Consider the following 12237-nt stretch of genomic DNA (forward strand, 5'->3'; position numbering starts at 1 on the left):
CTTTGTGATGCAAAGTGTGCTAAAATGCAAAACACAGAGGCAGCAGCTGTTTTGGAAAAATGCTCATGAATTCTCCATGTGAGACTAATTTTCATTGTGCTCCACAGCTGTACTTACACGTTAGAATGAGGGGAGTGCGGGACACTTCCCTCCTGGCCTCGCATTCGACCCCTCTCTCCCCTCCCTGTCACCACTGCAGGTGTGACGCTCTGACATTACTTTTTTTTCGCCTGTCTGTGTGTGTGTGAATGTGTGTGTGTGTGTGTGTGTGTGTGAATGTGTGTGTGCGCGCACTCGGGCCCGCGCCTGTCCCTCCCACACTCGGCAAAGCAGCGCGCACGCTCTGGACTGGAAGGACTCCGCTGTGCAGTCTGATCATGTGACGGGCTGCGAGCCCAGGCGAAGCAGAGCGAGACAGTTGTCGGAGACCGAAACGCCAGCTTCATTGAAAAGCTCCGTTATTGAGAGCGAGAGACGGGAGAGATAGACGTTTTCAGTGCACAGACACAGACAACACACACTGCAAGCTCTGGGGAACTTGGGGGGAAAAAAAAGGGACATTTAAACGGCCTTAAGACACTCGTTACGAAGAAGGACAACACACGTTTACTGAAAAATAAAAGATTCAAGAACAGTGGGCACACGGGAGTTTATTCTTCATCCTGAGCAACTTGTGGAATTATAAAGGCACCTTTCATACGAAGATTCTACCTCTCCCCTTCTTCCCGTTTTCCTTTTTCTTTATTTTATTTTTTTTTATCTCCCTTTGCAGCAACTGACAGAGGAAGGAACACAATTCCAGTGGTGTGCATAAAGAAAGTGATCGCAGCACCGTGAGACAGAAGGGCTCGCTGCGTTGGCTAGCTAGAGGGGACAGGACAGGGTGGAATAGACTCAGCGTCCGCCTCTTCTACTCTGTTTTTTTTTTTTGTACCCTATTTATTCATTTATACGTTGAAGTTGTTTTTCCACTCTTGGTTTTAATCAGGGCTCGCGTGATTTTTTGGAATATGGTTGGGGAAATGGAAACGAAGGAGAAGCCGAAGCCGACCCCAGACTATCTCATGCAGCTTATGAACGACAAGAAACTGATGAGCAGTCTGCCGAACTTCTGCGGGATTTTTAACCACCTCGAGCGACTGCTAGATGAAGGTAAAAAAAAAGGAAATCGATGTGTACAAATGTGCGACCCGTTCTTCGCTGTGAGTGGGGAAAAAGTGTGCGCGTATGTTGTCGTTGCATGACCGGGATGGGGGAATCACCGAGCGTTCAACGTTCCTGGAGCGTTACGTGTTCTCTGTTATTTGTATTATTTTTGGATAGATGGTTTGTGTCGCTTGCCAATTCTCAGAGGTTTCGACGGTGTCAGCTATGAAATTGCTCATGTGATAGAGGTGAGAAATGCTGCGTACCCGTTCCACAATGCTGGCACGTGAATTAAACAAATTGCAGGTGCACCGTGCTGCTAAAAACCATACCCCAGGCATGTCCTAAAATGCCGTGCATATAACTACCATATACTGTAGGCGGTCCGTACGGTGACAACATCTGAAGGCTCTCTGTGCATATAATGTACAGCTTCGTCAAAAAATACATATTTCCAATCCAATGAGTCAAACGTGGCAACACTACGAAAACAACGTGACTGTCAGACTTTTCTGTGCTCTTTATCTAATATACTTTTCATTGATAACTATATTTGCAAGTGTTCATTACACCATCCTCTGTAGTACATCAGGAAACTGCTTAATCATTATCGGGATCGTTTATTTTGATAAAAGCAAAACTGATATTTATTTGTAAATCAATTTAATTTAAAAATTTAAACGATTGCAACTACAAAAGACCATATTTTCTAACACAACTTACCAGGTGTACGAGTTAATACAGTGGACATACAGGCAAATATTCCGTCTTAAGCAATTAGAAGCTGATGAAATGACGCTCATCTGAACGCCCATAGCGCATTAAGATACTGCACCAGGTACTTTATTGAACAAATATTCTCAATTAAAGCTATGCTGTTTACATAGACCCATGAAATATATACTGTGGTTTGTCCAAATAATCTGCGCTTACTAATAATAAATTAGGAATAATAATAATAGTGATTTACGAGGGCCTTCTTTCGGCTGCTGGATGCCTAGTTGTTTTTGTTGCGAATTTAATCAGTGGTTCGTAAATGTGAAAATTGAATATACAAGGAATGGATCTGTTCGTATTGTAAAAAGAATGTCAAAACGGAAGTAATGTTCTGACAGTGCCTCTTCGGGTAGAGGGATGAATTCATACTAGCAAAAGACTTTGTTGGCCCCTCCTAATAGTGGCGGGGCTCGAGATGATTGAGGGCTGGTTAACGGGATCAAAAGTTGGTGGAAAAGAACTCGTGCGCTGCGGAAAACTGGGAAACTTGTATGGACGAAGCAGGATCGAGCGCCAGGGGGCTCTCAACGGTTCAACTCAAACGGCTCCCACAGCTGAAGAATGGAGAATCGCCGCCGGCACCTTCAATTCTACTTTACAGTTGCTAACTTTTTAAAACGACCTCTTTAGTGGGCCAGTTGCGCTTGGGTAAACATTGTCTTTGTCCTGCGAGTGCGACCAAATGTTTTATTGCGATTCTGATTTGGCTCGGGATTTATAGGCTGAGATGTGATAACCCCATTGCCTGTCTTTCATGTGCTGCTCATCTTAACCCCCCCCCCCCCCCCCCCCCCCCCCCCCCCCTGTGCAACCAACCCTTTCCGCACCTCCACGGTGTTCTCGACAGAGAGAAGAGTTGGAAAGTAAGAAGCTCAAAAAACGCTTATTTTCGCCCCCGTCCTAGCCTCGGGTGAAAGAAAAGTCTGTCTCTTCGTGAATGGGTATTGTTTGAGCAGGGAGTACCCGTAAGTGAAAAGCAACAGCGGGGTATTTAAAGAGGAGAAACAAGCGAGGAGTAACCGCGGTCAGTGGAGGGGAGCGACAGGGGGCTTTATCGCTCGGTCACCACAATAAACCCCTCGATGTGTGCGCCACAGCAGAGACCCCCTTCGCGCAACCCCCCATCCCCCCCCCCCCCCCCTTCTTTGGGTTCTTGGTAATGCTTTGTGAATGAAGAGCGGGGGTTTCATTTGGGAAGTCTTGAAAAGGGGATACGGGGCATATCTAGGGCGCTCAGCGTTGTTGCAGGAACCATTCTTTAAACATCGAACTTCGCGTTTCTGTGAGCTGAGATTAGCGTGTAGCAGGGTGCAATTTTGATTTCAGGAAGGCCTCGACTTAAAGGCCTTGCCTGTTCAGTTCTTTTCTGACATGCTTTCACTGGGACTGTTCCAGATATGCACTTGTGTGTCGTGCTGCGGTTTGAAAGATATACCATTTTCCCAAAGTCCATCAAAGAAAGTGAGTTCTTTGACAAAGCAACAAAAGCCTGCCCTGTCCCTGTGCATGTGTTTGCTAAGTCTCAGTGGTGGTGTAGACTTGCTGCAGGATACAGCTTCTGTCTAAGAATGCTTGGCATTGTGGATGGGTGTTTTGTGTACCTGTTGTTTACTGTTGCAATAATGTCCATCATGTTGGACTGGTCTTATTGGGTTGCAGGTGGTGGGACACACAAGTGCCTGTGTGTGTGTGTGTGTGTGTGTATGTGTGTGTTGGGGGGGGGGGGGGGGGGGGCGACAGCAGTATCTGCTGCGGTGTCTAATCACAGACACGCTCACTCACGAGTCTCTGTTTTTTCCTTAGAATGAATCATCTGTGGTGAAATTCCTGCAGTGCCTAAGCTATGCACACACACGCACACACACACACACACACACACACACACACACACACACACACACACACACACATACGCACACATACACACACATATCCACATTCCAGGACTCTCACCCAAGAATGTACATATGCATACACACATATGCTTGCAGACACACATGTACACACATCTGTACACAAAGAAACACACACACACACACACACACACACACATACTCACGTGCTCACCTGCATATGTATACGTACAAGAACACACACACACACACACACACACATATGCAGACGCACACACATAAAAACAGACCCAGGCACAGACACATACAGGGAATTGTGCTGTCGGAGCTGGTTTGCTAAAAACCCACGTCAGCATTACCTAGATTTTAGCACATGATTCATTGGCCTATCACACAGCACCCCAGCTCCTCATGTCCTTGTTTCATGCCGTTTTTACACGGTTATTTTTTGTTTTCAGATGACATTTACCATAAGTGATTAGCATGCTTTTTACGTTCCAAAAGGAAATATTTTAGTGTAGCAAGAGCTGTTAAGTGGAGCATACCACAGCCGCTGTATTTATAGGCAGAATACACAACTATACAGATAAGACCAACATGAAAATAACTTGACTGAACTTGCTGGGTTTCACTTCTCCTTTGTCTGGTTGCTATCCAGTTTCTGTGCTGAACAGAAGTTAGCGAAACAGTAAAAGGAACTGGTCAAGTGAAAGCAGGGCCAGTTAAGTCAGTGAGTTTGACTGGTTTCCAGTATGGAGTGTCTTCTTACCAGTAATCAGTACTACATCTGTACCAGTGGATCATTGGAATAGTTGTCGCCTTCACTAGATATGAAGGCATTGTGTCAAATAGGTGTGTGAGAGAGAGACAGAGCCCGTATAGACATACAGAGACTACATGTATGAGAGAAGATCTTTGTTTCACTGGTCTTGTTTGGGTATTGTTTAAGGGAGACACTATGTGCTTATACATATGTTACAGTATGTGCTATATATGTTAAGTATGTCACCAATGGGCAGATACAGACAGGCTGAATTTGTAATGGCATTTTCTCCCACTCACATATAACTCAAGGACACATAAGGTGCATTTCCCTTTGTCCAGATTTGCTGAGGGCTGTTGAAACATCAGTTTCACTTCTACTATTAGGGCTGCTGAAGACAGAACACTGACCTCATACACAGAACAAGACCAGAGAAGTGATATTAAAGCTTAGATCTGCAAAGAGATCAGTGCCTACCAGCTGTCTGTGCACTGTGTGTGCGTGTGCATGTGTGTGTGTGTGTGTGTGTGAGTGTGTGTGTGCATGTGTGTGTGTGTGTGTGCTTGTGTCTGTGTGTCTTTGCATGAGCTCATTTGCGATTGCGCGAGTTTGTTTGTGCGTGTGTTTGTGTGTGTGTGTTTGCGTGAGTTCTTTTGTGTTTGCGTGAGTTTGTTTGTGTGTGTGTGTGTCCGCATGCTGTTGCAAGTTAAATGTACATACAACACTACCCACACAAGGAATACTTTGGCAACACTCATCCTTTAGGGGAAGAATGCCTCTAATTTTATCAGTATCTTTAAATGATAAACTCATTTAGATCTAGAAGGTGGGCCTGTGCAGTAATTGGACTACCTAACCAAGTCAATTAGGTATTTAATGTCTGAGGGAAAAATTGAAAAACAAAGTCAATCTGGTGCTTGAGTTACCTGACGTTAGCGCTTGCTCTGATGCCGGTTCTGTCGCCTTGCATGGGTCTCCCAGCTCAGTTCATTTAGTTCTTTCTGCCCTGCGCTCCCCTTTAGCATTTAGCCATTTTTGCTTTTTTTTTGCTCTCTTTCACTCTGCCTCTCTCTCTTTCTGGATCCTTCCATTGGGGAAAGCTGCCCTTTCTGCTGTGAGACTGAAACACTGACTCGTCTTTTTACACGACGTGTTTAATTTGATCAGGGAGCGGTCTGAGACTCTCGGAGAGGCGTTCTCTTATGAAGTGTTCATTTGGACCAAAGCACGTATTTCCCTGAAAGGGGACCGGTTTGTCTACTGTAAGTTCTTGTTTGGTCAGGCCGAGGTAGCGATTCGAGTGACCCGGGGAAATCAAATCAAAGCAAGTGGGTCTACAGACCTGGAAAAGGTCTTCAAAGGGTTGGTCACCAGGTGCCACAAAGTGGAATTTTCTTACTGTAATCTGGTAGGGGATCTGACCAGTGACATAGATGTTTGGGGCTTTGGGAACTGTATCTGTAAGGTGGATGGACAAGGAGCTTTATGATTATTGTTTAGGGCTGAGTTGAAATGTAAGTATTTAGTGATGTAAAAATTCATTGTTTGTTTTTTTTCCTTTCAGTTTTAATTTCATGGTTTTGATTGTGTTGTTTTTCTGGACTTAAATTAATTTGCTCATTTTTTAATTCTGTTTCATTTTGTATATGTTTTCTCAATGATTCTGTTTTATTTAAACTAATTGAGTAGACCTAAAAAGTCAAAATTCTCTATCTGTCTCCCTCTCTCCCTCCCTCTCCTTCTCTTTCCCTTTCCCTCCGTCTCTTTCCCCTTCCTCCTCTCTGGCTTATGTTCTTCCGCTTACAAAATGTATCAGAGGGCTATTGAAAATGCCGTAGTATGTAGTCCAATAGGACGCTTTGGTAAGGGGACAGCCAATTAGCAGTTAACTTAGGGGGAATGTCACTGTGACTGCTTTGTCCCCTGTTATACGCAGAGAGGAAAAAACCCACTCTGTGAGACTAAGTGTCTGTTTGGCAGCAGAGGATTTAGTTCAGGCCAATGAAGTTGTTTTTTGCTGCTGCATGCACAACTGCATGCCGCTACTGTAGCCCCATAAAAAGCTCTCATCACTTACAATGATAACGGTATTATAATAATAGTAATCTGCTGACCTATCTAAGGAGGCTTTGATCTTGTTCTTTTTATCACATTTGCCTTACATGGCTTGATACAGAACTTTATCAGTCTGTGTCAAAATGTCCAAATAAATTCGGTGAGATGAGCAATGATAGGGATTCCAACAAAGTTATGAAACAGTGTTCGATGGCTTTGGGGTTTGAAAAGGCCAAATCTGTGAGCTATTGGTGTGCGCGCACACGCACACACACACACACACACGCACGCGCGCGTGCACATACACACACACACACACACGCTGTGTCTGCAGCACAGAGTGAAAACTGTCTGTGGAACACAGCGCAATTTAAAAGCTATGCGCGGAACTCAACGGTAACAAGCCACTCGGGGCTGATCATGTCAGAAACAGAAGAGCTCAAGGACTAACACCAGCGACCACGTTGCCCATTTGCTGGCCGCCACCCGCCACTCACCGGTGCCCCTGTTTGGAGTTGCCCTGCGGTGCTGGAGACAGGCTCGCCGAGGGCGGGGGCCAGGGGGTCCCTGCGCCTCTCCCATTTTCACCACGGAGGTTCTGGAGGCTTCAGAGCAGGGGTGCTGCCGCAGCTCGGCTCCACCGGTAACGCCCGACCGGCGCTAAATCACGAGCTTTTTGCAGACCTCAGCTCTATTCTGCTCACGGCGGGGATAAAATATCCCCAACAGCTTGTGCCGGGGCGCAACATTGATCATACGTGAAGCTCCAAGTTGGTGTTTTCCTTCACGCTCTCACTCTCCGCTGTGGGCCTTGTGCTCCTTACCCATCGAGAATAAATAAAAGATCGCCAAACAACGGTGGTGGCATCGACAACGGGGTGGGGGTGGGGGGGGGGGGGGGCGCATCTCACCAGGGAAGAAAGTGGGATTGAGTCTTCCACGGCCTTCCCCCTTTGTAACTAGTTTTACGTGAGTTATGATGACTCGTGGCTTTGTGGTTGTGCGTGCTTGTGTGTATGTATAGTCTCAGTGGGCATACAGATTTGTCAGATTAGTGGCAGATTGTTGTACGCCCCAGACAGTGCTGTGTGGCTTTGGAGTGCCTGGCCCAGCACAGGCAGAGGACCATGCCACAGAGAAACAGCAGCACCATGCTCTGTGTTGAGCTGATGGGGCTACACCTACAGGGGCAAGAGTGTCACGGCTTATGGGCAGTGTACCCATAAGCCCCCCCCCCATAGCGGCTGCGTTATATGGATTCTCACATCACGTGTGTGTGAGTGTGTGTGTGTCTGGGGCTGTGTGTATTCATGCATTTGGTTATGCATTTGTATTATTGTGTGATTGTGTATGTGTCCTGCTGTGTGTGTTTGGTCATGTATTTGTAGAATTATGTGACTGTAAACATCCGTGTGCGTGTGTGTGTTTGTGTGTGTGTGTGTCTGTGTGTGTGTGTGTGGTGGGTGGTGCACCTGATACAGTCTTCTCTGTGTCTGTGTATTGGGGTAGGCAGTGAGCAGAGCTGGTGCCAGTGTGTGCTGGTGAGGTGGCAGAACAGCAGCAGCAGCAGCGGTGTGTGTGTTTGGAGTTTGTCTCCGGTGAGCGATGTGCCTGCGCAGTGGCCTGGAGCAGGCAGAATGGATGCGGCGGCTGATGCGGACGGATGCGCATACGGATGCGCAGACGGATTCTGCCGTTAGCGCTGAGGAATGCTGTCTCTCCCCGCAGTTAGGGCACCCAGCCGTACAGAGCTGCTCGTTCGCTGTAATAAAGGTGATGAATTTAATCACATGAGCCGGCACTAAAGTGACACTGCAGACCTTCATCCGGCGGAGAGGGGAGGGGGAGGAGGGGGGTGGCGTGCCCATGGGAATGACGGCAGAGGGTTGGAGAGAGAGAGAGAGAGAGAGAGAGAGAGAGAGAGAGCGAGAGAGAGAGAGACAGAACAGAGTGGTAGAGGGAATGGAGTTAGAATAGACTGATGAGAGAATGAAGTGAGAGAACAGTGATGGAGAAAACATGGAAAGAATGTAGTGAGAACAGAGTGATGAAGATTCTAGAGAGACAAGAGGGTGGTGGAGAAAATGAAGAGAGAGATAACAGAGTATTAGAGATAACAGTGATGGAGAGAATGGCCTGGGAGAACAGAGTCGGGGGGAGGATGGAGTAAGAATAGAGTGAAGGAGAACGGAGAGAGAGAAGGATGATGGAGAGAATGTGGTGAGAGAACAGAGTGATGGAGAGAATGGGGTGCGAGAATACTGGGGTGCGATCACCCTTCCAGGAGTGTGTCTGCAGTACATAGTCACCCACTCTGCTGTGAATTAGAAACCTTGGGCACTGGGAAGCTGGAGTGTATTTCACAGAGCGGGAAGGTGAACACACACGCGGCCAATTAAACAATTAGACGCACGGGGCCACCGGGGAATGGGCTGTAATGAAAACGGAAGAGCCCCGTGGGATTGTGACAGTGCCATCAAACAGCAGCGGAGACTTCTTTACACCGTCACCAGAGAGCAGCCGCCAGAGCGGGCCGGCAGGAAGCTGGGCGTGTGATTATCTCCGCCCAGCGTTACCCCGAAGACCTTGAATTTACCGCTGCTGTCCTCGGTTGGGGGGGGGTTGCAGTAATATCGATCTCCATCCCCATCCCAGGTCCTGTACTGTCTTCTGCCAGGAAAGGAGGGCTCCACAGAACAGACAGTGTAGCAGACGACATAGAAGGGGCACCCCGAAACCCCCCGTTTTTTGTTGCGGAGCCAAGGCGGGCAGGGGGTAATTTCATCAGAGGGGTAGAGAAGCGCCCGCTCTCGTCCGCCCCTCGATATTTCCTGCCGGGACGGGGTGGGGGGTGGGAGGCAGGCATCCGCGGGGCCGCTTAATTGCACTCAGAGGGAGATTTGCAAGGTCTTTTACCGGTAAGGACTTGAAGGATGCAGTCGGTTCCAGGAACGGTCTCCTTTTCGAGCAGCATCCCGAAGGCCCACAGGGACGCGGAGAATCCGTCCAGTTCATCCCATAATTAGACTAAGTAGCCCCATTCATCACATAATTGGAGTAATTAATTAATTCAGAACTGAAGTGAGGTAGAGGGGAGAGGGGGGGGGGGGGGGGTTGGTGGGCAAAGTCAATTTCTCCAGAATTAACTTGGATGCTGTCCCCGTCATGTATAGTAATTGTCTCCTCTGCGGTTTTCCTTCGTCTGTAGGGTCTGGGGTGGGGTGTGTGTATGCATTTGTGTGTGTGTGTGTTTGTGTATGTGTTGGGGGGGCAGAGTGAATGTGAAAAAGAGCGAATGATCGCACCACATGTGCATACTACGAAAAGCACGGGACCGAAAGTAAAGCCGCTGCCTGGCAGGACCGAAAAATAGGACGCGCAATCGAATTCGTGTTCAAAATTTGAATAATGCTTTCTCTCTGGAGCGGCGGCAGCGGCGGCGGCGGCGGCGGCGGCGGCGGCGGCGGCGGGGCGGGGTGGTTGGGTTCTTTTAAAGGGCGGGGGGGTTGCTTTTTCGCTCCTCTGTTCAATTCCCTGCTTGATTTCCCATGATCTGCTGGTTCAGTGGCTGAGCGCTCCGACTCTGCTTGCGCCTGTAATCAAAGCGTTCATATCGTTCTCGGCTTTCAAAAGGAACGGCACCGTGGATGACACTATGGCTGCATTACCATTACCGTTAGTTACATCTCACCAGATTCTATCATTTCATCATCTTTTCGGACGGGGGACACGCGGGGGGGGGGGGTGTGGCGCCTGATTCATTGGTATGTTATCAGCAGGGAACTGAACTGCATCAGTCAGCAAATGAAAAGCAGCAAAATGCATGTTTTTTTAACTTTAAGCTTGAAAAAGCTGTACAATTTAGAACCTATCCTGGGGTCAAATCCAGATCAGCTGAGTCACAACCCGTTCACTGGTTGGAGATTCCCAGCTCGAATCCCCAGTGGGGCACTGTTGTTGAACCGTTGGGCAGGGTCCTTAACCCTTCAGTAAACATTCACCGGTATAAATGGATAATGTGAATAACATGAATTCACCTGTATAAATGAAGATGAATAGCAAACCTCTCAGTAATGTAATGGGGTATCCTTCAGTGGATCACAGTGAGCTTGGAGATCTTGAATGTACTGTGTATGTTTTATAAAGCAAATATTGCTGTTATTCAAAAACACTCTCTGTGTTTCCAAATATAATGTATACAAAATGATTTGATATTCATAACCCTCTCGTATGAAAATGAAATATATTATAATGTACTGAGAAATATGTTGTTCAGCAGGAGAATAAATGGTAAATACATTTACAATATATTAACACAAAGCAGAAATATATTGCAGTATACCAAAACAGCAATAATTTACATATTTTCCACATATTGTTTGAGCTAAAAAATACATTTTCTGAAATATATTCTCATGTATTTCTTCTATGGGTGCAAGTACAGCCTATTTCATGGAGTCATGGCTTCCTAGTGCAGTCACAGTGCAGTCAGAGTCCCATAGACGGGTGACATTAAGGTCACAGACGGGCCCCTGATGTCACAGTATGTTAGAGGTGTTACAGTAGGATCATGATTGCTTTGGGGGGGGCAGGGGGGAGTCACATAGCGTCAACAGGGTCTCAGTCTCTTAGTAAAGGCAAAACCTCTCAGAGGAGTCACGGTGGGGTCGTATCTGGGTCGCAGTCTTAAAGTCGAGTCAAACACCCAGTGGAGTCACACTCAATTGCTTCACAAAGCCATTTTGAAAAGATTTAATGGATTGACCTTGCACAACCCACAGTATGCAGCGCTTGTCTGTTGAAATTTTCAAAGACAATGGCATAGACCTCATGCGGCAGTCTGCGTGCTTTCAGCAGGCTTTTGACTGCAGGAGCTGCCGTGTGGCTGTGTTGATGACACTCGCCGATTGCGTGTATAAACGCAGCGTGTGAACAACACTCGCAGACACACACACACACACACACACACACACAGGCCGGTATGAAAGCAGATGTGTCCTAAACATATTATTACCCCAGTGGCATGTAATCCCTCAGTCTGACGCACTGCACTCAGTGCCCTGAGCGCACCGAAGTCTGTGTGACCCCTGGAGTCTCCCGGACACACGGAGTTCAGTTCCCGCGCTCGTCCCCCTCCTGGAGATGTGATTGGTTCTCCCACCAGAAAAAGAGGGGAGGACAAACACCACCAGTGAGACCCTTCAATTGGTCGTTCCGACTTTCGCTTACCAGTTGCTGCTTCCCTAAGAAATTGTTCCTCTTTGAAGAGCAAACCTGGCAAACTCAAATCTGCCTGAAGTGAATGGCACGGCGTTTGCACAGCTGAAAAAGCAGAGATTTGCGGGCTGTAAACTGAACTGATCTCAAGTCGATCCTGGTTCGTCAAGGCTAGTTAGGCGATGTGCAGGTCACAAGTCAGAGGCCGGCCAATCAGAGAGGGCCTGTCTTTTTCCCTGGCTGATCTCTTTTAATGAATCAGATTCCTTCTTTAAAATAAATGAGTCTATGGGAACAGGGAGCAGAATGGAGAAAGGAGCCAAAAGGGCGTGGCCTGCGCCAGACACTGTCTCAGTCTGCGGGGGGGAACATCTGGGCCGAGACGGGTTCACCGGGGTCACGAGGCCAGGGGGGTCACGGGGGTTG

The 12237-nt window shown here is 47.5% G+C and overlaps 1 protein-coding gene across 7 annotated transcripts in view; it reads left to right on the forward strand.

The window, feature by feature from the left end:
* The first annotated feature begins 789 nt into the window (after window positions 1-789).
* LOC118789708 (protein quaking) overlaps window positions 790-12237 on the forward strand; it is a 79836-nt gene continuing 68388 nt past the window's right edge. For 5 of the 7 annotated variants that reach the window (XR_005005473.1, XM_036546261.1, XM_036546260.1 and 2 more), the window contains exon 1: window positions 934-1152. Coding sequence is in view for 6 of the 7 variants with exons in the window: in XM_036546261.1 (XP_036402154.1) it covers window positions 1011-1152 (142 nt within the window). In the remaining variant the exon portion in view is untranslated. Of the gene's footprint in view, window positions 1153-12237 lie in introns of all 7 variants that reach the window. The other 2 variants (XM_036546259.1, XM_036546258.1) reach the window with 1 other exon arrangement.

The sequence above is a fragment of the Megalops cyprinoides genome, chromosome 15 (assembly GCF_013368585.1).
Source record: "Megalops cyprinoides isolate fMegCyp1 chromosome 15, fMegCyp1.pri, whole genome shotgun sequence".
NCBI classification, from domain to species: Eukaryota; Metazoa; Chordata; class Actinopteri; order Elopiformes; family Megalopidae; genus Megalops; species Megalops cyprinoides.